Genomic DNA, 23,862 nt, shown 5'->3' on the forward strand with positions numbered 1-23,862 from the left:
GAGCCCTGACTCTTGTCACAGACTGACCCCAACCTGGCCACACACTGAGCCCTGGGCCTGGTCCCACACGGAGCCCCAGACCCTGGTCACATACTGAGCCTAGATCTTTACTTAGAGACAGGCCATTCATTATTTCCCAGGCTCTGGGCCTTATTTTCCTCATTTTTCCAACGGAGGGCCTTGAAATGAGATAGGCACTAAATCCGAAAAGCCCTGTTCAGAGGTTGGCCTGCAGCTTCCCTGACCCAGTGACACAGGAGAGCGGCAGCCGCTGCCACCTGCCAGCCCCCACCCCCACCCAGTACTTTCAGCCAAGCATCCCTAATTTTTGCAGCCGACGTGATAAATGGCATTGTCGGCAAAATGACATCTTTCTAATCTGCTGCAAGACAGATGGGTCCCCAAGCTCACTCTCTCTCTCTAGAGCCTGCCCAGACCAGCCTCTCCGAGGAGTGGGGAGGACAGGACAGACATAATACCCCAGGCCTGGGGGCTAGCACGGTGGGGGGCAGGGGATTTCCGGGCCCAGAGTCAGGTATGATCCCAGTGGGCTTTCCTACAAGCCCCTTTTAAAAATACTCAGGGTTGTGATTGTTGTTTTAATATTTCAAAGATATTCTCTGATTCTTTCTATGCGAAGTTAGTTCTTCGGTTCAATTTTCATTTTCAATTAAAACCTGAATATTGCTTCAACTCGACCCCAGCCTCTCCAGAGACTGGCAGGAGAGTGGGCATCTACCTGCCCCAAAGCGGCAAAGCTGGAAGGGGCGGGGCCGGGCGGGGCAGGTGGGCCAGGCCTGGACTCATGAGTGAGGCAACACTGCCCCCTCCTGGCTAGTGTGCGGCTCCTCCTCTCCTCTCTGTCGGGCACTGCAGGGCGAGGCTGGTGAGTCGTGAGTCGGGGACAGACAAGCAGCTCTCCAAAGGCAGCCCGCGGCCTGCAGACCCTTCTCCCAGCAGCCCGTCCGGCCCCTTTGCCTCCTCCTAGGCTGACTGCAGCCTCCAGGCTCTGCGCATTCTGTCCAACCTTCTCTCATTGCCCAGAGAATCCTGAAAATCACACATCTAGCCCTGTCACACTGAGGACAAAGCCAGAGTGCCCTCCAGTTGCCAGCAACCTGGTCGTCTTATCGTCCAGCCTCCTGAAGTCCAGGCTCTTGCCCTCGGAGCTTGCTCCGGGGTCCTGCCCTGTGCACTTCCCTCCCACGTGCCTGCCTTTGCTCTCATCTTCGCCAGTACCAAGAATACGCCCCCTGCTGCACACCATCTCCATTTGTCCTCTTGTGTCCCTCTGCCAGGAAAAACCCCCTTGACCCCCGTCCCCAACCAGACGACCCCTCCCTCCTCTGCCCTGCTCCTGCTCCTGTCTCGGGGGCTGACCCCTGTCAGGGACCAGAGTCACACCGTTGTGGAGCTGGAGGGAACTTGAACATGCTCCAGACCTACACTCCCCCCTCACTGTCCCAAGGGCAGCCCCGAGAGGCCTAGAGGACAAGAGCTGCCCAAGGCCACACAACACGTTAGCGGCAGCGTTCAGACTAGAACGTAGCTGTCCAGAGCCTCTGCCCAGGGCTGCTAGCTGCCTCCCCTGCTGAGTTGGAACAGACCTTCTCCCAGAGAGGGACCCCTACAGTGCCTCCGAGCATCCCAGCCCCTCACCCAGGGCAGGCCCCAAAGGAAGCAGCCAGTGTTTGCAAAACAAAAAACTAAATAAGTGAAAATATTTATCTAATGCCTTCAGTACACCAGCCACACCAGGCACCAGCTCTGCTACTTGAAACCTGGGTAAATTGCTCAGTTCAATACAGAAAAATAACTTCTGAGGGGAGGGGTGAGTGTGTGCCCCAGGAGGGGCCTTAGTCGTGAATGTCGATGACCAGCGGGCACAGGTGGGGTGAGTGCTTGATGCCCATGGTGAACGCAGGTGTGTGGGGCTTGTGCACCGTGACCTGCCGGACATTGTGGGAGCCGGGGCCAGGCCGAGGTGTGTGGTCCATCGGGTAGGCGAATCGCTTGGCCATGCTGTAGACGGGGCTGCGGCTCTGGTAGACGGAGGGCTCGGGCCGAGCGTGCGTGGCTGGCCCGGGGCCTCCTGCCACATTCTCCTTGTAGAACCAGTTCTTGTGCTCCGAGGTGAAACTATAGCAAGGAGCAGCTCGGCTGACGGGGTTGCTGGGCCCCAGCAAGAGTGGCAGCTGGTACCGGTTGGGGGCTGGATTGGGGTCCGTCACTCTGTATGGGCACCGGTAGCCAAAAGCATACTGGGGAGCCCTGCGTTCCCCAGGTGGGTGGGTCTTCTCCAAGTTGTAATGGCAGGAGGCTGGGTTGGGGCTCAGGCCTGAGAGTGGATGAATGGAGGGGAAGGGTCTCAGGGTGGGAGCCAGGCCATGTCTCCTGGTGTCCAACTGATGGGTCCAGGTAGAGAGGTAAGAGGTCTTTGTTAACCTGATATGACATTACTATAACCACTTTATCGTCGGACAGGGACATCACCACCCCTGCATAGGGCTACAGCCAGGGGGAGGGACTTAGGCCGCAGTGACATCAGTATTGACGCTGTTATCATAAGATAAAAATCACAAGTGTCATCAGAACGTCACACTTGGGATGTCAGCATCCTGATATCATCCCCGTAACAGCACCCAGAAAACATCCTGAAATCACTACAGTCTGTGAGCTCATTAGCATGACAATATCCCTGATACACTGTGAGCCCCATGACATTTTTATCATAACCTTGCCTGCTGACACACATGCATAACATTGGCTTCAAGACGTAAATAGGGTGACACCGACATGGGGACATCAGTGTCTTGATATAAGCTTGTAGGGAGATGCCAGGATCCAAAGACACACCTGGCAAAGGGGAGTCATGACCCTTTGTCCCTGCTCAGGTCCTAAGGGTGGACTCCCGCCCCCCATCCTCCCAACCCCCACATCCCTCTCCCATCCCCTCTTACGCAGGTTAGAGATGCGTTCCTCCATGGGGACCTGTGGGCAGCTGGACATTCCAAACCGGGTTATTTTGGGATCCAAGAAATAGCAAGGCCCAGGGCTGCAAATGTCCATGACCCCTGCAGGGCAGCCACAGAGAGGCCCAGTCAGCCCCAGAAGATGCCTTAGGGTGAGCCTGGATTGCCTCCAGGTGAAGATCTCCATTGCCCAGTAGAGAAGTGAGGTCTCCCTTCCAATTCCTTGGACTCTTTGGTGTTTCCCAACCCTTGATTTCCTCATCTGCAAAATGGGGCTTGTAATGCATGACCTCTTGTGTCCCTCTGCCAGGAAAATTGCACGGAGAAGCAGTCTCAAGAACTTGCTCGGAGAAGCAGATAAAATAACAGCTGCATAGCAACTTGGTTGGCTCCCATCGGGGAGCTGTGCCAAGGGGTAATCATAGGCAGAGTGGCTATTGTTAGTACTAAGAAGGGGCCCAGCCCTGGATGGGGGTTCCCCTGCTGAAGACACCATGTTATGCCAGGGAGGAACCAAGCAGGCCTCTTGATCTCACACCCCCGGATACACCCCTCGACACACCTGCCCACCTTCTCCTCTCGCTGGCCTTGACCAGCAGCCAGAGTTCTTCTGCGGCTTTCTGCTCATGCCCTTCCAGGTGGTTCTAAGCCGCCTGGGAAGCTTGAGGGAGCCACCATTCCCACCACTTTTCCCTACTCCCCAGCTATTTCTGCCCAACTTCTGTGGCAAGTGAACCCACAGCAGCCAGAGCTGAAGGGCCCTGGCTCAAGACAAGACAGAGAGGAGACTCTGGCCCGCCTGCTGGACAGTGCCAGCGGCCCTTCGGAGCTCCCTCGGGAGGCCCAGCTGGAAGCGCCCCACAGAGCTGCCTTTGGAGGGGTGGGTCACATGGGCATCCCTGGGGGCTTCCTTCTGGACCCAGTGAGCCACCCGGGTGTCCTCTTCAGGGCAGGCCTGGGTTCCCAGGGTCCTGTGGCTACAGGTAATGGCTCCCTACCTCTCACTACCCCCCCCCAAACATCCAACAATAATAACCCAGAGCCCAAGGGATGACGGGCGTGGGGGGCACTCACGCTTCTCTGAGTGTCTGGTGTGCAGAGTATAGGCTGGCTCCTGGAACATGGAGACGTCATGGTGTAAGTAGCCTGTGCAGGATGGCCGGGGGTACTTGGCTGGGCCCGGACCTGCGAGGATGGACAGGGCAGCTGTCAGCCTCAGTGCACAGGATCAGAGGCAGGGGAAGCCCCGAACTCAGTGTGCCCTGAGAATATTGGGATCTTTGCTTCTGCTGATGTCACACCGCCGCAAATCCCACCATCGAGCCTCCTTTGGGGGAAAAACAATGTTCCCAGATAAAATGCAATCTATCTTAGGCAATGTGAAATATGAAAGATAATAGTTACAATTAACTGAGAACTTCTTCTGCACCAAGCACTACACTAAGTATTGACATGGATTGTTTCAGCTAAGCCTCCTAACAACGCCATAAAATTGGTACCATTGTGTTTCCCACCTTACAGATGAGAAAAATGAGACTTAGAAATACCAGTTTGTTCAAAGTCACACAAGCCCGGTAATGTGAAAATTCTGAGACAATCAGCCAAGAGACCACAAACATGTAATCACATACTAAACCACCTCCCACATAGACCGACAGTCAGTCATTAACAATGTAGTAAGAATTAGTTTGTCTGCTTTCAGTTGAGGGTAAGATTCAAGGGAAGTGAGGAAAGCTAATGGTGGGCTAAAAGCTCCTTTGAATCCCTAGCTTCTTTCCAAAACTGGAAAATCGTACACCATGTTCCCTCCCACCCCTACCCCCCTGAAATTTCCAGCAGCTAATACTGCCTCTGAGGTTCAGCTTAAAGGTGCAAATCTTCTGTGGGCTTGGAGGAGAGTCCTCAGGAGCTTTGCGGGAGGCAGGGCTAGAAGGCTGTGGCACCTTCAGCAGCCCTGCAGAGAAAGGAATCCAAGCGCAGGGCAGGGGCCGGCTCTCACCTTTGACCATTGCCATGATCCCAGGGGTCTGCTTTACCTCCCGCCTCGAGGGCACCGGAACTTTCTCCTCTGGGTGCTGCCCATTGAACACAGAGTTCCTGGCCCCCTTGGACAGTTTCATGGCTGGGGCCCAGGAGGGAGCAATAGCTACTGAGAGATCCAGGTGGTGGGCAAGGGGCTAGGCCTGTGTGGAGCCTGTTCTAGATGCCCCTGCCCAAGCCCCTGTGTCCACTCTCCCCCCCACTCGAGAAGCTGCTTGGGGGTTGGGAAGGAAGTCGATCCTCTGGCTTGAGCAGCTGAGGCCGCCTGGGGTGCAGCCAGACACAGGACCTAGCAGGCTAGAGCTAGGGATGACATCACCGCAGAACTTGGACCGTGAAACCCAGAGTGTTTATTTCCCCCAGTTACCATGGCAGCTCAGCTATAGAACCCTGAAAACTAGGCCCCACCGCCCCCTACTCCCAACCAGGCTACATGGCCCAAGGGTGCCCAGAACCCCGGGTCAGGGAAGAAAAAGGGAAAGGGAGAGTGACAGAGTCAGCTCTTCTCTCCTGGTGGGTGCCCTGAAGTCAGAGAAAGGAATGGAAAGTGTGGGTGGATCCTGGGGGAGATTTCCCACAGCCTGGACAGTCCCCTGGGGTGGCTCTCTATCCCCTGTCCCTCCCACCTATCTCCCAGGTTCTGGACATGCCCTCCCTTCTGTCTGTTTCCCCTTGGAAAAAGATCAAACCAATTATTTCACACTAAGGTGTGATTGTCTGATAGCTTCTCAAACTCCTATCCCAGAGCACAGTGTCTTTAGAGATCCATGTCCAGCTCAAGGAATGCTTGCTTGCCTGCTGCTGGCATTTCAGGCAGGGAATGGGGAGCAAATGAGTTTGGAGGGGTGGCGCTGAGGCCTTAAGAAGCCCCTTCCTATGCCTGTGGCCCAGAACACGGCCTGGGGTAGGGGCAGTGTGAGAGGGAGCATTGAGGGGTAGAGAAGACACCCAACTGCCAAAGGATTGATGGATAAGGCCTAGGGCTGAGGGAATGCTAGGGACGCTTTCACCCCCTAAAAACCCAGGAGGTTTGGGGGCCCCAGGGCCTGCCTGCACCCACCAGTTCATAGCTCGGACTGGGGATTTGATCTGAACCAGCTAAAAGGGGTGTCCGTCTTGGGAACAGATGACTGCTGGCTTCAGAGAGGGTGTCTGTCACAGCCCCAGTATACAAATAAAGAAACTGAGGCCCTCAAAGGGGCAAGGACTTCCAAAATCTCCTGTTATATCAGTAGCAGAGACCGAACCAGGACACAAACCCAGGGCTCTCTTTGGCTCACAGCCTCTGATCTAATGGAAACCAAACCCCGCTCTGAGCTCATTCCAGCCAGCAGGCGCAATGAGGACTCAGGCAGACGGGCCAGACATGCTGGGCACTCCAGAAGCCCTTGTGGGACTGAATGGCTTAGAACAGAGGGAGGGCCCCACCCAGTGGCCGCAGACCCCCCCCCCCCCCCACCGTGTCCCTCACATCACCCAGGGGGCTGCCAAGCCTCTGATTTCTGGAGCCGGAGGGCTGGGCAAGGCTGGGATTGGCCCAGCCTCCACTGGCCTCGGGCCACGGGCAGTGCCGCCTCCTCACCCCCATGCTCGTCAGCTTTTCCTGGAGGAAGCCACGGGCCTGCTGGACTTGAGCCCTGATGGTCCCCTCATGCTGATGGGGGCCAGATGTGGGGCTGAGACCTCCACCTTCCCCATCTGGGGCTGCAGGCGGGGTGGAGTTTCCAAGTATTTCAGACCCAGGAGCCTTCCCACAATACCCACCGCACTGCTCCTGTCTGTCACCTGTGTGCCTGGCTCTCTGGGGGCGACTGAGCTGCTCTACACCCCAGCCCATCACAAGCCACCCTACTTCTGCTCCAAATGCTCCCTTCTTTCCTGCTTTAACAGACATCTAGCTCACCCCTGGAGACACCCTTGGTCCTCTCCAAAGCTGCTTTTTCTGTCGCTCCCACCCCTGCCCCCCAGAGTCCAAGGTGGAGCGGATCCCTGGGGCAGTGTCTCCTCCCTGTCAAAAGTACCACCCCTCAAGGGCTTCAGTGCACCCCCCTCCCCCCGGTCTGTTCAGAGCAGCCATCTCTTCTGACTTGTAAACCTGGCGGCCCTGGCTCATGACCTTCTTCCCCACCCGCCCCGCCCCTGCCAGCACCGGGTGAGTGAGGCTTCCCTGGGGACCACCTGTCCCTCGGCCTCCCAGTTCCCAGACCCCCGCCTCTCCAAGTACCTCCCCTCCACGCCCTCGCAGCCCCTCTCCCCAGCACAGCCTGAGCTGCTCACCACCGCCCACAGCGCTGACCCTGTGCCTCCCTGTGGACCGCCGCTCTGGCTGACATCCTGTCACCCTGCTACTCTGACTGTACAAATCCCCTGCTAGCACCGAGACCCCACCGCTTCCAGCGCTCCTTCTCCCTCTCCTTCCATCCCCTCCTGCCTTCTTCGCTGCCTGCCGTCCTGGGAAACCCCACCCCTGAGTCCCCAGGTCTGTCTTGTCTGCCTGCAGCAGGCAGTGAAAAGCCTTTGGGATTCACATCATGGTCTCCGAACCCCCGACTTGTCTCCACACCCCCCACTGCCCATCTCCACACTGGTCAGCTTGCTCTCGTCCTCTCTCCAGAGGTCATGTCTAACATCACTCATTTCCCTCTGCATGGCCAGCCCTCCTTTCAGTCCCCTGCACCTCCTCCTTAGCAGAGGAAACAGGCCAGCAGACTGGACTCTGAGCCAAACCCACCCCACCACGCCATCGGGACCACCGGCTCCCACTGCCTCCTGCAGCTCAGGAGGACCCCCCAAGACTTCTTCCATTCCCTCTGCGCAACCAGAGATGGTTGACCTTTCATGTGGTCCCCTCCCATCAGGCTCTCCACACCCTCTGTCCCTTCCACGTATCAGAAACCATCTCTCTGATGCGCGCACACACACACATACACACACACAGAGACACACACACAGACACACAGACACACGCACACACATACACAGACACACACATACATGCAGACACAGACACACAGACACACACACATACACAGACACACACACACAGAGAGACACACACACATACACGCAGACACATACACACACACACACACACACACACACACACACACACACACGTCTCCTCCATGGCCTGTATCCCTCTGCCCCATCCAGACAAACCTCCCCCGAGAAGCGTTTTCCCTGTTGTCTCTATTCTCGCCCTCTTCTCTCACTTCTGTTCCACAGGCTGGCTCCAGGCCATCGCTCCACCTAGACGACGACCTGCTGGGGAAGCTGCAGCCAATGGACACTTCTCACCCCCATCGGACTGGCCTCCCGCCTGCCGGGACCCAATGACCGGCCACGCCCTCCCTTCAGCACCTCTTCCCCACTCCGAGCTGTTCTGGTCTTGCTCCCCTGTCCCCACTGCCCCTTCACAAGCTCTCCTCCTGGCTCTTCCTCCTCAACCTGACCTTTCAACGTTGGCTTGAGTTTATTAATTGCAAAGGGAAAAACAGTCACTTTACAGGGAGAATGCTGGCAGGCCTCACCTCAACCACGTGATGTAAATTAACATTGCCAACAGTGGGGCAGAGAAATGCGGTGTACCTCCCAGAGGACGCACCGAGAAGGCACCACATCACTTCTGGGCTGTTCCTGCCTCGGACGCGTGACCCGAACCTAGGTATGAAGAAAACACATAAACTCAAGTCAAGATTCACTTTACCAAAAACTGGTCTGTACTTGCCGAAAATGGCAATGTCATGATAGACAAAGAAACATCGAAGGAAAGAACTTTCCCAGATTAATAGAAGGACAACTGAATGCAATAGAGTAGCCAGGATTCTCCTTTGCTGTCAAGGGTATTATTGGGGAAATTGGCAAAATGGGACAAAGGTCTGTAGCTGGTTAAAATAAGATACCAATGTTAATTTCCTGATTTTGATCATTGTTGTCTGATTATGAAAGAGAAGGTCCTCGTTCTTAGGAAAGAGCCACTGGATGGGGCGCCTGGGCGGCTCAGTCGGTTAAGCATCTGCCTTCAGCTCAGATCATGATGCCAGAGTCCTGGGATCGAGCCCTGCGTCAGGCTGCTCCTCCCTCCCACTTGTACTCTCTCTCTCTGTCTCTCTCAAATAAATAAATCTTTAAAAACTAATCAAAAAATTTAAAAAAGGAAAGAGCCACTGGGGTATATAAGGATGAAGGCGTATCACGTCCGCAGCTCACTCTGGACTAGCTCAGGAAAAACCATGTATATACATAGAAAAGAATTTAAGATCTGGTAAAATATTAACATTCGGGAAATCTAGGTGAAGAGTACGTGGGAAATATTTGTAATGGACTCACTGCTTTTCTGTAAGTCTGAAATTATGTCAAAACAAAAAGTTGAAAGAAAAACCGTTAGTGTCTCAGGGTTCAGTTCTGGGCCTTCCCGTGGTCTTACCCCGCCCTCCTCTCGCCCGGGCAGCCCGCCCTCCCGCTGCTTCAGTCCCTCTGTCTGCTCTGCAACGGTTCCCAAACGGACATGCCTCTGGCCCGGGCCTTCCCAGGGGCTTTCAGCCCACATATCTGACAGCCTACACGGTGTCACTGGATTTCTCACAAACCTCAAGACCAACATCCCCAAAGCTTCTCTCCCGAGATGTCATCTACCCACATTTATCACAAGCAACGATGCCACCAGCCATCCACGGGCCCAAACTGGAAAGCTGGGCTCATCACAGACATCTCCCTCATCCTTACTGTCCATATCCAACAGTCACCGCATCCCTCTGGGGAGCCTGCAAGCTCCCCCAGGCAGGACCCTGCCATTTAGTCTTGTGTCCCCAGGCCCAGCCTAGCACTGACATATATGGTAAGTACTTCAGAAGTATTTGTTGAGGGGCACCTGGGTGGCTCAGTCAGTTAAGTGTCTGACTCTTGATTTCAGTTCAGGTCATGATCTCAGGGTCCTGGAATCGAGCCCCGCATCAGGCTCCACACTCAGCGTGGCGTCTCCTGGTCTTTCTCCCTCTGCCCCTCCTCCCATTTGTTCTCTCTCGCTCTCTCTCTAAAATAAATAAATAAATCTTAATAAAAGGAAAAGAAAGATTTGTTGGATGAATGAATGAGTCGAACCATTGACTGATCAAGAAAAGGTCCCTCCTCGTGGGAGCAGAGCCCTACTTTCAGAGTCCCAGCCGCAGTGCAGTCAGACTCCCTGGACTAGCACTTACACTTGCACAGATTTGCATCAGTTATCAGCTGCTGCGTAACAAATTATCCCCAAACCTAAGAGCTTAATAAAGCAATAAACATTAACTATTGCGCATAGTTTCTGTGGGTGAGGAGTTCACAAGCGGCTCAGGGGGACGGTGTGGGCTCCCCATCTCTTATGCGACAGCAGCCGAGAGGTCAGTGAGGGCCTCGGTCCTCTGGAGTTTGATGGATTCTGGCAGACCCACTTCCAAGATGAGTGGTAAGCTGGGGCTGGCTGTTGGCAGAAGACCCCAGTTCCTCCCCCTGTAGGGCCTCCACAGGCCCCTCAGTCATGGTGGCCGGCTTGCCCCAGAGCGAGCAGTCAGAAGCTGCCGTATCTTTCAAAGATTTTGTTTATTTGTCAGAGAGAGAGAGAAAGAGAGAGGGAGGGAGAGAGAGAGCACAAGCAGGGGGAGCAGCAGCAGAGAGAGAAGCAGGCTCCCCGCCGAGCAGGGAGCCTGATGTGGGGCTCGATCCCAGGATCATGACTTGAGCTGAAGGCAGACGCTTCACCGACAAGCCACCCAGGCGCCCCGGAAGCTGCCATATCTTTTATGACCTCGCCTTGGAGGTCCCACTCAGTCACTGCCACGGTTCTTAGGGGCCTTGCAGCTCAGCCCTGTTCCGTGTGGGAGTGGCCAGACGAAGGTTGAATGCCAGAGCTGGCGACCGCGGAGGGCCGTCTTGGAGGCTGGCTACCACGGGTTTTCACCGCACCAGGACAGCAAGCCAGGGGGGCCCCAAGAGGCTGCACTGCAAGCTATGTCCTCATGTAAGGTGCGTGCACACTGAGCCCACTCCGGCTGAGGCAGCCGGCCAGCTCGCTCCGGCTGCCTCTTGGTTGTCAGTCTTGCCTTTCCTTCAGGGGACTCCTGGGGGTCGTGCAGATGGCAGGACCCTGGCATCAACAACTGCCATCACCATAACCACCGGGCACTGCCCCTTCGCAGTGTAGAAAGGCCCACGTCTGCTGGAAAACACCATCAGACACCACAGCGGCTCTACGATTTACAGGTGAGAGAAGAGGCGCGGGGACGTGAGGTGACTCGCCTGAGGCCACACAGAAGAGGCTTGGCAGAACCGGACCGCTGGCTCCTATGCCGACATTCTTTCCACTGCCCTGCCCAGCTGCCAGCTCAGACCCACATCTCCCAACGCCCGTCGCCAGCCTCGTTTCCGTCCTGAGCCGGTACTTCCATCCCTCTTTCAGGAGCCCTGCCCTAGCCCCCAAAGGCCAGGCTCTGAGCAAGTGTGTTCACAAATTTTCCATCCAAACAGGAATTCTTCATTCCTCCTCCCAGACACACTCTCTGCAGGCAGCCAGGGTCTCCTGGTGCAGCGCAGCAGGGGTTAACAGCATGAGCCAATATTTAGAAATAGCACAACCCCAGGGGAGTCAGCTGTGGCCAGCTGCTCATAGCCACCGAAGCCACAGGCTTTTGTGGACATGGTGTGGCCTGCCCCGACCGGAGACCCTGAGGGGATCCTACACCACCCCTCCCCCCTGTCTCCCCGATAGGGCTTGGGCTTGGGTGTGGCTCAAAGCCCACTCCCGCTCCCGCTGAGGGCAAAGCCCTGCCACCAGCCTCCCACCCACAGCTGGCTCCTGAGGACAGCACACACAACTTCTCAGCTCCTGAATTGTGTAATTGTTGGGAATCGCTGCCTCCGCCCCTCCTGGGCCCGGCTGCCCACCCTTACAGGAGCCCCACGGATGCCTCCAGCCAGGAAGACCCCTCCTAGCAGAGGCCCCTAGTCAGAAGGCCAGGCCTGAGAGGCCCTGGCCACGAGACTACGGGGCCACAGAGCTGGGGCCCAAAACCCATGTCCCCTTGCACAGTAGCGGCCTGGGTTCTATGCCCTTCACAGCAGAAGGCTGATTCCCAAAGGGCAGGACCTGGGCAGTGGGAGTACACCCCAGCACAGACACCACCCCCTCTAGGGCATAAGCACCCGCCATTTACCAGCAAGCTGGCTTTGGCCACAGGTTCCCTGGGTGGAGCCCTGTGGTCAGAGTGCAAAACACAGAGGCACTCAGAGGGCCCGGCGTTGGCCAGGGCAGGACCAAGCCGTAGCTGCTGCCAGAGCCGGCACCGAGTCCAGGAAGACAAAGGGTAAGTGTGACCAGGAGTGCCTGGCCAGCATCCTAGCTGAACTCTGTTGGCAGGAAAGTGGGCGATGCTGGGCGTGCTGTTGTCTTGTTCTCACAGAGGCAGATCACTTAGAGAAACTGAGGCAGCACATACCACAGGTCCCTGAAGCTTCAGAACACCCTGAATCCTCCTTCAGCTGAGTTGTGGACATCCTTCTTCAGTCTTCAAGTGCATTCTGAGTTTCCCGCCTCCCTGCCCTGAAAGCTGTCCCATGCTTTGCTGAGAAGGAGTTCGTAGAGGGGCTGGGGAGACATTGAGTCACACCTCCTGACCCGGCTAGACTTGCCCTGGGAGCCACTAGGAGAATTCAGAGAGCACTATTCCAGGGAGTCTGTGGAAAGGCAGGAAGGACTGGGAGGGCTTCCTGGAGGAGGGTGAGATATGGCCAGGGAGGCAGGGACGGTCAGGGATGGCCACCAAGGGCAGCTGGCCAGCCTAAGCCAGAGGAGTTCATGGCAAAGACTGGAAAGAAGAGGAAGAAGGCCTGAGCCAGGAGGATGCCAGGGAGGCCCTGGGCCGCTCTGCTCTGGACCCGGCCTTCAGGGACCCAGGGAGGCATGCTGAGGAGGCCAGGGAGGGGACAAGGGAGGAGCAGCCGCTGCCGGCTCCAACCACCTCTGCTCTTGAGAGAGAGGAGATGGTCAGGGATCAACCCCAAAGCAACATGGGCCTCAACTTTCTGCCAGTCTGCTGGCATGACATCACTCGGCACCACCCCGGGCTTCCGGCCCTGGGTGCAGGCTGGACGAAGGGCAACCTGCGTATGCTTGAGCCCCAGCATCCCGTGTCCGCTAGAGCCTCAGTGTTCTCATCAGTGCAAAGGGAACACTAGCCCCCAACATGCATGCTTCCCAGGGTTGTCAAGAGACCAGGTGAATGTTTTGTAAACTGGGAAGCCCCAGCAGAGAAGCGTGGGTTACGACCGCTGCGCTGCTTGCCACTTTTTTCCCGGGCCTGTGTTTCTCTCCCTAGCTAGCAACAAGGCAGGGGAAGGCCCGTGCGAATCCTGACTTGACCCTGGGCTGCGGGCTGTGGGCGGGAACTCCGTCTGGAGGCCCCACAAAGGACTCCTGGTAGTGGTGGGTAAATGTGCGTGGGGGTGGGGGTGGGGATGGGGGAGAGAAGATGGGGAAAGGGAAGGAGGGGAGGGAGGGGAGGGCAAAGGGGTGGGTAGAAGTCTCCACCCAAGTGTTTGATTCATAAAGAAGCAGAAGACTTCTCTTCTCTTCTTTTTTCATTCCTAAAAAAAAAGCTCTTTTTCCTCCAAACACAGTCTTCCCAGCAGTGCCCCCAACCCTAGGCCCACACTTGGCCAGTAATTAGCCCCTAATAAGGACCAGGTGCCTTGCTGACTTGGGGGTGGGGGAAGGAAAGACAGGGACAAGTTGTGGAATCAATGGCTTTATTGCCACCGGAGACCAGCTGAGTACAGCCCCGCCCCAGGCCTCCTAGGGTGAACCAGACGGGAGTTCTTCCATTTGCCAAAACCCCACAGAACAGCAGCACTGGCTTCTTAGTCAACCTCAGTGCACATTTATTGAGCACCTACTGTATGCAGCTGCCTCTGGCGGGAAAGTTCAGCCCTCAAGGGACTGAGCTCTCATCAGGGGAGGTGATAAGTGTGGAGCGTGTACAAACTGTGAGGGCTACAGAGAAGGAAGAGAAAAGACACGTGTTGGTGGAGCGCCTGCTGCATGCCAGCCCCTGGGCTAGGCGCATGAGCTACATGAATGCATTTAACCCTCACTAGCCCAGTTCTACAAATGAGAAAACTGAGCCACAAGAGACGTGAAGCAACTTGTTCAAAGTTGGACAGCCAAGTAGGAGAGCTGGGATTCGAACTCAGGGCCTGGGTTCGAGGTCAGTACTCACAACCACCACACGACACGGCACCAGCACGCTGCGCTGTGTGGTAAGAACACCAGGCTTGCCGTCAAAGACCCGGTTCCACCTCTCTGCAGCAGTGTAGACTTGCTCAAGGCCCTCGATCGCTCTCAGCCTCAGCTTCTTCATCTGCAAAATGGGGCTTAATTTTGTGGCAAACTGTGAAGGGTTGTACACATGGTGGGAGAGTTGCTGGTCAAGGGCCTGAACACTCTGGAAAACAGCATGGTTTCCTCAAAAAACTCAAAATAGAAGTACCCTAATGCAGTATTTCCACTTCCAGGTATTCAGCTGTGCAGAACCACAGAACCTCTGAGACCCGGTATTTCTGCTGCCAGGAAGAAGAAAACAGAGACATGAATGTGAAAGGATATACGCACCCCTGAGTTTACTGCCGCATTATACCTGCAGGACATGGAGGCAGCCCGGGTGCCCATGGACTGACGAGTGGATAAAGAAGAGCTGGGGGGTACGTGCAGTGGACTAGTACTCAGCCATCAAAAGGAAGGAAATCTCACCATTTGCAACGACCTGGATGGAGCTGGGGTGTGACGCTAAATGAAATAAGTCAGAGAAAGACAAATACCGTATGGTCTCACTCATATGTGGAATTGAAGAAACAGAAACAAATTTAAGAAACAAACGAGCAAAGGGAAAAAGAGAGAGAGAGGAACCAAGAAACAGACTCCTAACTATAGAGAACAAACTGATGGTTGCCAGCGAGGAGCTGGGTGGGGAATAAGGTAAACACGTGATGGGATTAAGGAGCGCGTGTGCTGTGATGAGCACCAGGTGATGCACCCAGGTGCTGAATCACTATATTGCACACCTGCAACTGATATTACACTGTAATTAATTATAAAAAAATTTTAAGGTGAGGAGGGGCTGGGAAGAGAGAGCTGTTGGGGTAGAGTTGGGCCGAAGCAGGCAGGTGTGAAAGAGGGATTCTTTTTTTATTTTTAAGATTTTATTTATTTGAGAGAGAGAGAGCATGAGCTTGGGGGAGCGGCCGGCAGAGGGAGAGGGAGAAGCAGACTCCCCGCTGAGCGTCCCAGGACCCTGAGATCATGACCTGAGCCGAAAGCCAACACTTAACCCACTGAGCCACGGGGGGGGGGGGGGGGGGGGGGGGGGGCAAAAGAGGGATTCTGATGAAAGAAGGGAGGGAACAGCCTGTGGGGGTGCTCTTTTACCCATCTGCTGGGCAGAGAAGCTGAGGCCAGGCACAGAGCAGGCAGAGGCTCTGCGTGCTGGAAGTACTGTGGTAGTATTGCCCTTTCTCCTCCTGTTTGGGGCGAGGCTGACGATGTTGCCGTTGTTGCCTCGGAGGGAGTCTAGAGGAGCAGGACCCCAGACTGAAGCTGTTAGGGAGGAGCTCGTGCAGGGCCCGATTTGCAGGCGGTAGCCCCAGGAAGTTGAAACACTGGGATTCAGGAGTTAGGAGGCCCAGGGTCCTCGTCCCAAAGGGCCAGGGAGCTACGCTCCACCTAGGGCCTTGTAGGAACCACTTCCAGCTGGAACCACTTCCAGCTCTGAGCCGGTTTTCTCCTCCGTAAAATGGGGGAGGGGGGATAGGGAGTGGTTCTCACCCACCTTATAGGGTTATTTTGAGGCAAATGATACTCTGGGGTTGCGAATCCCTCCTGCCTTGTGGGAGAGTCTAGAACATCTCTCCTTTGTAGACTGGAAAATGAGGCTGTGCAGGGCAGAGAAGGCCAAGGTCACAATGCCAGGGGACACAGAGCAGAACTCCAGGCTGGTGCCTCTCTGTCCAAATGGAGTCCCGAGGAGACCTTAGAGGAAAGCAGCCCAAAAGCAGTCTGTGTGGTGGTAGGCGTCTGTCCTCCTAGGCCCGGAGCGTATACATACACACACACACACACACACACACACACACGCGCGCGCGCACACACACACACACACACACACACACCCATCCTTCCAAGGGCAGGAGAAAGAGAAGTGAGGGGGCTAGCCCAGCTCAGTTCTCCTCCCAGAGGAGGTCTCCTGGAGCCCTTGGGTCAGAGCTCTGAGGGTCTAGGCTCCTCTGGGACTTTGTCCCAAATCCGCAGGGTGGGGCCTGGATCTAACGGAGCTGTAAGGGTCTCCTCACCCCTGCATGGGGAGGAGCAGCCCAGCACGGGCCCTTTAAGAAAGTTGGGGGTGAGGGGGGCCAACGGGGGAGCCCCGTCCTGAAACCGGAGCGCGGGCTGGCGCCTGCCCCGCCCCCAGAGTTAAGTAAGGCGGCGGCGGCGGGCTGCTCCAGAGCCCCAGCCTGAGTCCGAGTCCGTGGAGCCAGCCTTCCAGGCTTCTCAGCTCCCGCCTTTGCTCTGGTGTCCAGGCTCCCGACTGCCGGCTCCTCGCAAATCCTGCCGCACAGCCCGCCGTGATGCGCTGGGGCCAGCAGCCCGCGCCTCCGGCTCCTGCCCTGGCCCTGGCTTTGACCTTGGCTATGTTGGCCAGATCCTCATCTGCAGGTGAGTAAGGGGCCTGAGACCACCGGCCTGGCCGGAGCTGTGGGGGGCTCCTTGGGTAGAAAAATGGGACAGGAGGGCCCAGAAGTCACCCCCAGACTGGGAGACGAGGGGGCTGCACTTCTCTTCCTCCAGATTGGGCTCTCTGGGAGTTCCGCTGCGGGATCGAAGCAGGATCCCCAGTGATAGCTCTCCCTCCGGGGCTTCTGCGGGCTCTGACTATCTGAGGTTGGCCCCAGTCGGATTGTCTAGGGTGTGGCTCTGTGCAGGATTGTCCGCTAAAACCAGGGGGCCACCCAATGCTGTCTGGGCTTCCAGGGACTGCCCTGGTGCCCAAAGGATACTCTGTGACAGCAAGAAGCCAGTAGCCCAGCCTCAGCCACCCAGGCCAGGAATGGGGCGTGCTGCAAGGCGAGAAATGGGGAGGGAGCCGCCCTGCCGCACCCTGTGTGGGACCCCCCCTGTACCTCAGCCTGGGCAGCCTGCAGCCTCCCCTGGCCTCCTCCAACAGCTCGGGGCCCCCTTCCTTGCCCCCAGGTAAATTCGTATGGCCTCTTCACCACCACCTTCCTCCTGCCTTCCTCTCTCGCTCCTGTCTCCTCAGCCCCCTCTCCTAACTCAGAAGGCCTGGTTAGTGACAGACGGGACCACCCACTTCTCAGCCTCCTAGAGCCCTTCAGATGTCCCACACCCCCGCAGGAGCCTGTCCCCCAGACAGCCCTGGGCAACCCCGCCGCACTTCCCTGTCCCAGGCATTGGTGCTTGACCCCAGCAGAGACCGAGTGACAGTTCACCTTCTGAGGGTGCTAGGATGTGTCTCCTCTCTGTTACATGCCAGAAATCCCGCCATGACAGCATTCTTCCTTGAGTCAAGGCCTGGTTTAGTTATGCCATAAGAACCGTGGCCGCAGGGCCCATCAGTCATTACTACCCATGCATGAATCAGTGCTTCAGCCTACATCTTTCGGGACCATTCCCAAGAGCAACTCTGAGCAGAAGAAGGGCCTGATTCTGCCCTCCAGGGGCCCAGGCCACACCCTCCTCCCCATTAGATGGGGAAGACAGCTCTAACGGACAGCATCACGAGGTACCCAGAGGGAAATGAGTCAGGGGAGGACCCCCCCCCCCCACTGGGGTGAGTCAGAGCTGGATCCCCAGGCTCTCTGCTCCTATTCCCAGGGACCCCCTCCTTCAAAGTCTCAGGGCCTGGGTGATGGGTTGGGCCTCTGGAAAGGTGGGAAGGGGCCATCTGGGGTGACTGTAGTGGGCTGCTTATCCAGCCTCCAGACAAGCACCCCCATCTCCTTGGGCTTCAACTGAGAGCTATACTCAAATACCTCTCAGCACCAACAGTGTGCAAGCATTGTGCTGAGCAGTGAGGAGTACACGGAAATGAATGGGCTGAACCTGAACTCATTCAGGAGGTAGAAAAGCAAATTAAAACTCAAATAGCAATTCCTGTCATGTCTGCAAAGATCCAGATGAATAGCATGGAGAAGAGAAATTGCCAGGCAAGCTGGGGCGGCCCAGACGGTGATCCTAGAGCCAAGCCTTGAAAGATGGGAAGGGCGTCAGTAACCTAGGCAGGAGCTCAGCCTGAGCAAAGGCACTGAGGTGGATGTGAGAAGAACATGTGGAGACAGGAAGACCAGCAGCCTGGTTAGAAGGCATATTTTGAGCACCAGCCAGGAAGAGCCATTGGGCTGGGGCACAGAATCCTTAAATGGCAGAATACAGCCCACAGACTATGCCCTCTTGGCGAAAGGGAGCCAACGAAGATTTTAAGGCAGGAGAGTAGCATGGCAGCAGTGGGGTTTTACATTGTTAAGCCAATCTCTGCCTTTAGGAAGAATTTGGATATGGGGAGGGGATGGAGAGCTGAATCTTCTCCCCCTCCCAGGTAGAGCTCCCCTCCAACAATCCATCTCTATCACTATGCCTGGCTCGGCACCCTCTCCTGGTCTCTGCGTAGGGTCAGCCCCCACCTGAGGAAGGCATCGTTCCCATCCCTCCTTGGACACCCTGAGCCCCAAAGGCCCTTGGGTTCTCAGGTATCAGTGAGGCACACTGGGATGCTTCCCCTGCATTCATCAACATTCCAGAACATCTAGGTCATGAGGCCTGGGAGTCAAGCACCCTTGGAGACCATCTGGGCCAAGTTTCTAGTTGTACAGACTGGGAAACTGAGACCCCAGGGAGGAAGCACAGCGCTCTAGGTCCCACAGAGAATTGCAGCAGCATAGGAAGAGCCCCCAGCACTGCTTTGAGGGAGCTCCCCACCTGTGTGGGAGCTTAGGCTAGGGCCACCCTGCCAATGCGGTGTCCAGCTCCTTCTGAGCCCTTATGGGAGGCATTCAGCAGAGGGACCAGCAGTGGGGCAGACTGGGTTTGAGCTGATGGGGACTTGGCATTCCGGTCGGGGGCACAGCATGAGTAAAACTGAGAGGTCGGAGTGAGCACGGAGCCTGCAGGGCCAGTGGCTCCCATCCCTTTTACCTGGCCTGGCACAGCTGACTGAAAGACAGAAGGTGGGGGGTTGAAGTAGGACTGGGGGTGGGGCAGGAGTACCCCGTAGGGAGGGTTCCTGCATTACCTGGGTGAGGACTCTGACCTGACGGGGTGTCTAGAGAACAGGACCATGGAGCCATCAAGTGCAAGGAATTGTGTCGGGGTAGATTCTTCTGCCTCTAGGGATCCTCTGGGGAACAGTGATGCTGGAGACGTGTGCGTGTGCGCGCGTGCGCACTGCCCCGGGGCCTCTGGGGCAGGGCAGAGGCCAGGCCCTTGGCCCAGCCCACCCAGGCTCTGGAAAAGTTGTTCAAGAACCAAGGTTAACTGAGCCACCCCCCACCCGACGTTCGCCTGCCCTCCGGGGCAGGACAAGAAGGGCCTTTCAGTGCTGTCCGCTTGGGGGCTGTGGAGGGGGCTGCCAGGTGGGCCAGGCGGCTGGCAGCGGCTGCAGGAGAGGAGCGGGCTGTGCATGGAGCCTTCAGAGGAAGTGTATAGGCTGCTGTTGGGAACTGGGCGTGCTGCCCGGAGGGGGCGGGCAGGGGAGGGGGACTTGGAAATAGCCCTGCCGCGCACACTCACGCGCGCGTGCACACAGATGTGGGTGTGCACGCGAGTGTGAACAGCGCTGTGCGCAGCCAGCCGTGCTCACAGCCCTGGGCGGGGCGGGGTGGGGGGCTGCCCAGGATAAGGAGGTGAGGGCAGGATAACGCAGGGGCTGCCGGGCTACTCTGCGGTACCTACCAGGAGCAACTGAACGAGGGGCCTTCCGACTTGAGCCTGCTCCCCTCCTGGTCCCTCTGCTCTTTCCTAACCTCTCCCCCAACTCCGGACCCCACCCAGCTCCCTCCTTGCCCCCAACGTGCCCCCTGCCCCGACATAGGCCCAGTTCTGTAGAGCTTTCTAGAGCTAAGACTCTTTCTTCAGGTGCAAGCTTCGGCTGGGGTTCAAAAGTACCACATTATTATTACTGAATGTAGATGAGTGATTTTGGAACGAACCGAGTTTGTATGAACGATTTTGTACTTGGATTCTCTCTGGGGTAGAGGCGCCTAGCTCTCTCGCTTCTCAGAAGGGCCCATCATTCCAAACAGGGGAGCGGGTGCAGCTATCTTCTAACGGTCTCACCTCCGGAGACATCCCCCAGGGGGATGCTACCCATGTCGTGCGCAGCCTCACAGCAGCCCCGCAAGTCAGGGAACGTTCCCATTCTAGAGATGAGGGAACTGAGGCTCAGAGAAATGCAGGGACTGGCCTCAGGTCACTCTCCAGGCACACAGGCCACAGTGTTGTCACTCCCCTCAACAACAGCCCAGATGGGGCCAGGTGGGCGGTCACCTACCCGTGGGCCCAGGCCCCCGCAGCAGGGAAGAGTGACAGGTCTTCAAGGGCAGGACAGCTCCCCGAGGACCCCAGAACTCTGCTCCTGTGTCCCCATACCCCACTTCACCATACCCTCCTTTGTCACAGCAGAAGCAAATCCTCTTCAAGAAAGTCCCCTACCCCCTTCGACGGCCGGGTTAGCAAATGAAGCCGCGTTCGTCCTAGATGGAGGGCAGTGGCGCTGAGGGCTGCCATCAAGGTGGCCTGGTGGCACGGCTCCCCAAGCTCTGAACAGTGCCTATCCTGTTGACCATTCCTTCCTCCCGCTCAGCTGCTGCCCACACCCTGGCGCTCCCAGCCTGCAGGGGAGCCGCGCTGCCAGCTCTGAGGTGTCTTAGCCAGGCCTCCGGCCACGGCTCACGCCTACCCATGTCAGTGTGGGTCTCTCTCGTGGCTTTAGCTGTCGTGGTGGGTCAGTGAGGCTGCCTCCCCTCCCAGACCTCACTGCAGAGGCTCCCCACCCCAGACCAGTCTCCCCACGGTTCATAGGGAAACAGGCCCAGAGAGGGGCGACCACTTTCTCAGCGTCATACACCAAGCCCTTAGCAGGCTGGGGGCAAAGCCTCCCTGTTCTTTGTCCTTGTATCCTGGCTTGGGTGGTGGCCTTGCCCATAGGACCAGCAGCTCCCTGTAGGCAGACCTCCCATCTGTTTTCCTTAGGGGTCTCCACCATCTTGCTCCACACAGGGTTGAGCCCACCACAGAGGGGCATATCGATCGCTGAGTCAACCAGGATCTTTCAGACTGTGCCCAGGGTGCCCCAGGGCTTTATATCCAGAGGAGGCTGAGCCCGGCAGTGCGGGAGGCCAGCCCCACCCCCAGCCACACACAGCAGCTCCAGGAGCAGGCTTGTAGATTTGGGTTTTATGTAAGATGTGGTTTGGGTAATGCGTTTGTGGCTTGAAAAAAAAAGAAAAAAGATGTGAAAACCAAGCAATTGCTTTGAGTTGAAACATGCTGAGAGCAGGGAAGACTCATCAGATCCAAGGAAGAACTTCTTGGCTTTCAAAGAATCCAAATCAAGACTGACCCCAAGAGCCCCAGGAACATGTCCTTTCCCAGGTGCAGCAAGGTCCGGGGGCCTGAAGGCAGGGAGCAGCACACAATTCCAGCTTCCTGCCAGCCAAGCCTGGGCACCTGGCCCCTCCTGCCCCAGCATCCCTCTCCTGCCACTTCTGGAACCAAAAGGGACATTCCCGGGCATCCAGGTGGGCTGGAGCCCCATGGTGCCACCTGCCTACAGGCCCCAAGACACCGTGACTATGCTGGGCCCTCTGTCCCCCTCTGATCCATCAGCCTCTACATTCAGGGTGATCCTGTGTCCCAAAAGGTGGCTGATGAGCTCAGCCATCAGATAATAGTGCATAATCCCTGGTGCCCTTCCACCCCTCTTCAACCTGTTCCCTGCAGCTGTTCTTCTCTTCTCATCCTTCAAGGCCCAGCTCCAGCTCTACCACACCTGTGGGCTTTTCACAACCCTTGATCGCTGAGGTCCACAGCCTGGTCTTCCCTCTTCCTGGGGCCCTGCCCTCCTTCTCTGGGGGCTTTCTGTCCCCAGCCCCATGACCCCCGTCAGTCTGATGCCCAGGAGGTACACGCACACATGTGCGTGCACACACGCACACAGACAGTGTTGCTCAGCAGCCTGGCTCAGGGCCTAGCACAGAGAGTGTCCAGCCCCTCCACCAGCGGTCCTGGGAGAAACCCCCACCTCAGGATTCATAGCCCCCAGCTCCACAGCTGAAGCAGGGCCTCTGGCCGGGGCCTGCCTCCTCTCTGGGGAGGTGGAGGGGGCTGGACTGAGGAGACCAACTTCCTTTCCCACCTAAAAGCAGCCCTCCCCCACCCACATTTCAGGAGGGGCCAGCTATAAATATCAGTGGGCCCAGGATGCTGATTCCCACGACTCCAGCCCCTCCCTGCCTCTTCCCTGTGCACAGCAGCTGGGGCCAGCCCAGCTCTCCTGCAGCTGGAGGCTGGCCAGGCAGGCCTCAGGCCCAGAAACACACACGCACACACACACACTTCCCACCATGGTCAGGGAAGGAACAAATCACCCTTTTTGGGTGCCTTGGAGCAGCTAAGAGAAAGCCCCCTCCCGCTCCTCAGTCCTGACTCAGGCCCCACCCCTCCCTCGTCTGAGTCCTCAGCTCCCGGAACTTCGGAACTTCGGCAGGGCTGGGGGAGGCTGGAGGTCAGGCACACGGGGGTGAGGAACATGGCGTTAGAGAGCCGAGGATTTCATTCCAGCCCTGCCCCTTGAGGTGTGACCTTTCTGAGCCTCAGTCTTCTCTCTAAAATGGGGATAAATGATTACCCCTCCTGTGCCTGTTGAGGACCAGGTGCCCCCCTGAGCCCACTTCCTTCTGGTACTCCCATCGTCTCCTGGACTGGCGACAGGCCCAGCCATCAGGGGCATCTCTGAGAGACGTTCCAAGGGGGGAGATTAGATGAGGTGGTCCTGTGAGCTGGTCTGTGTGAGACTCAGAGACATGGGAAAGGGGAGGTGGGTCCGCAAGGGAGCAAGCAGCCAGCTGCCGCCTGCCAGCCCGGGACCCTTCAGAAAGGGGGAGGGGGTCCTGCATCTGACTGACAAACTGGCCGAGGCCCACACACGTCTCCCACTATGAGGAGAAGCAGGACACCCCTCCCCAGCCCCACCCCAAAGCCTAATGGCCCCTCTGACGGAGAGCGTTGGTCCTGGGCACAACACAATCAGCGTGTGTTGAAAGAACCACCAAATGAAACTCAGACCCTATCCCGAGAGCAGATGGGTGGGGACGAAGAGAAAGAGCAGGCACCGGGAGCTTTTGTAGGATGGGAACCTAGACGCCCATCTTTGCCCTGCCCACGGCCCACACCTGGGGCCCCTCTGGAGGTAGGGGTGACGGCCAGGGCCCCCATGGGGCCGCTAAGGAGCGGTGACCCCTTAAGCAGGAGGACCTGCATCACAAGGGGCAGAAACCAGACCAAGGGAGTGAAGTGCCCTCTCCGCCCTGAGCTACTGGGACCCATCGGGGGTGTTGGTGATGCCCGAGTCTGTGATGTGTGAGGTCAGAGCTGCTCGAGGCGAGGGCAAGTGAGTCTTGGGAACGGGCTGCAGAGTGGGACCATTAGCTGGGGCCATGTCTGCTGGAGGGACATGCTAGGTGAGAGGCTGGGCAGAGTCCGGGCCTCCATCTTCTGTCTTCACCCCCATAGCAGTAACTCTTCTCAGCAGACCACTGG

General features: G+C 57.1%; 2 protein-coding genes across 2 annotated transcripts in view; one reads left to right on the forward strand and one right to left on the reverse strand.

The window, feature by feature from the left end:
• Positions 1-1,779: 1,779 nt before the first annotated feature.
• On the reverse strand, positions 1,780-5,197 carry CIMAP1C (ciliary microtubule associated protein 1C). Its single transcript, XM_045795302.2, has 4 exons — positions 4,972-5,197; positions 4,047-4,157; positions 2,961-3,074; positions 1,780-2,338 (listed from the first exon to the last, which is right to left on the reverse strand). Exons 1-4 carry the CDS (start codon positions 5,090-5,092, stop codon positions 1,857-1,859), a joined length of 828 nt encoding a protein of 275 aa, XP_045651258.1. The 5' UTR covers positions 5,093-5,197; the 3' UTR covers positions 1,780-1,856.
• Positions 5,198-16,449: 11,252 nt separating this feature from the next.
• Positions 16,450-23,862, forward strand: part of CSPG4 (chondroitin sulfate proteoglycan 4) — a 42,227-nt gene continuing 34,814 nt past the window's right edge. Inside the window, exon 1 of the mRNA XM_045795138.2 lies at positions 16,450-16,746. Within this exon, the coding sequence (XP_045651094.2) occupies positions 16,659-16,746 (88 nt within the window). The 5' untranslated portion in view covers positions 16,450-16,658. The remainder of the gene's footprint in view (positions 16,747-23,862) is intronic.

The sequence above is a fragment of the Ursus americanus genome, chromosome 28, assembly GCF_024610735.1.
Source record: "Ursus americanus isolate L20-20 chromosome 28, mUrsAme1.1.p, whole genome shotgun sequence".
Lineage (NCBI taxonomy): Eukaryota > Metazoa > Chordata > Mammalia > Carnivora > Ursidae > Ursus > Ursus americanus.

Excerpts from the sequence above, each read along its gene's own strand:
- CIMAP1C (XM_045795302.2), bottom strand. The coding sequence starts at position 5,092 with ATGAAACTGTCCAAGGGGGCCAGGAACTCTGTGTTCAATGGGCAGCAC. Across the intron at positions 4,158-4,971 it reads GATCATGGCAATGGTCAAAG|GTCCGGGCCCAGCCAAGTAC; the intron begins GTGAGAGCCGGC and ends CCATCCTCGCAG. Across the intron at positions 3,075-4,046 it reads CACCAGACACTCAGAGAAGC|GGGTCATGGACATTTGCAGC; the intron begins GTGAGTGCCCCC and ends GCTGCCCTGCAG.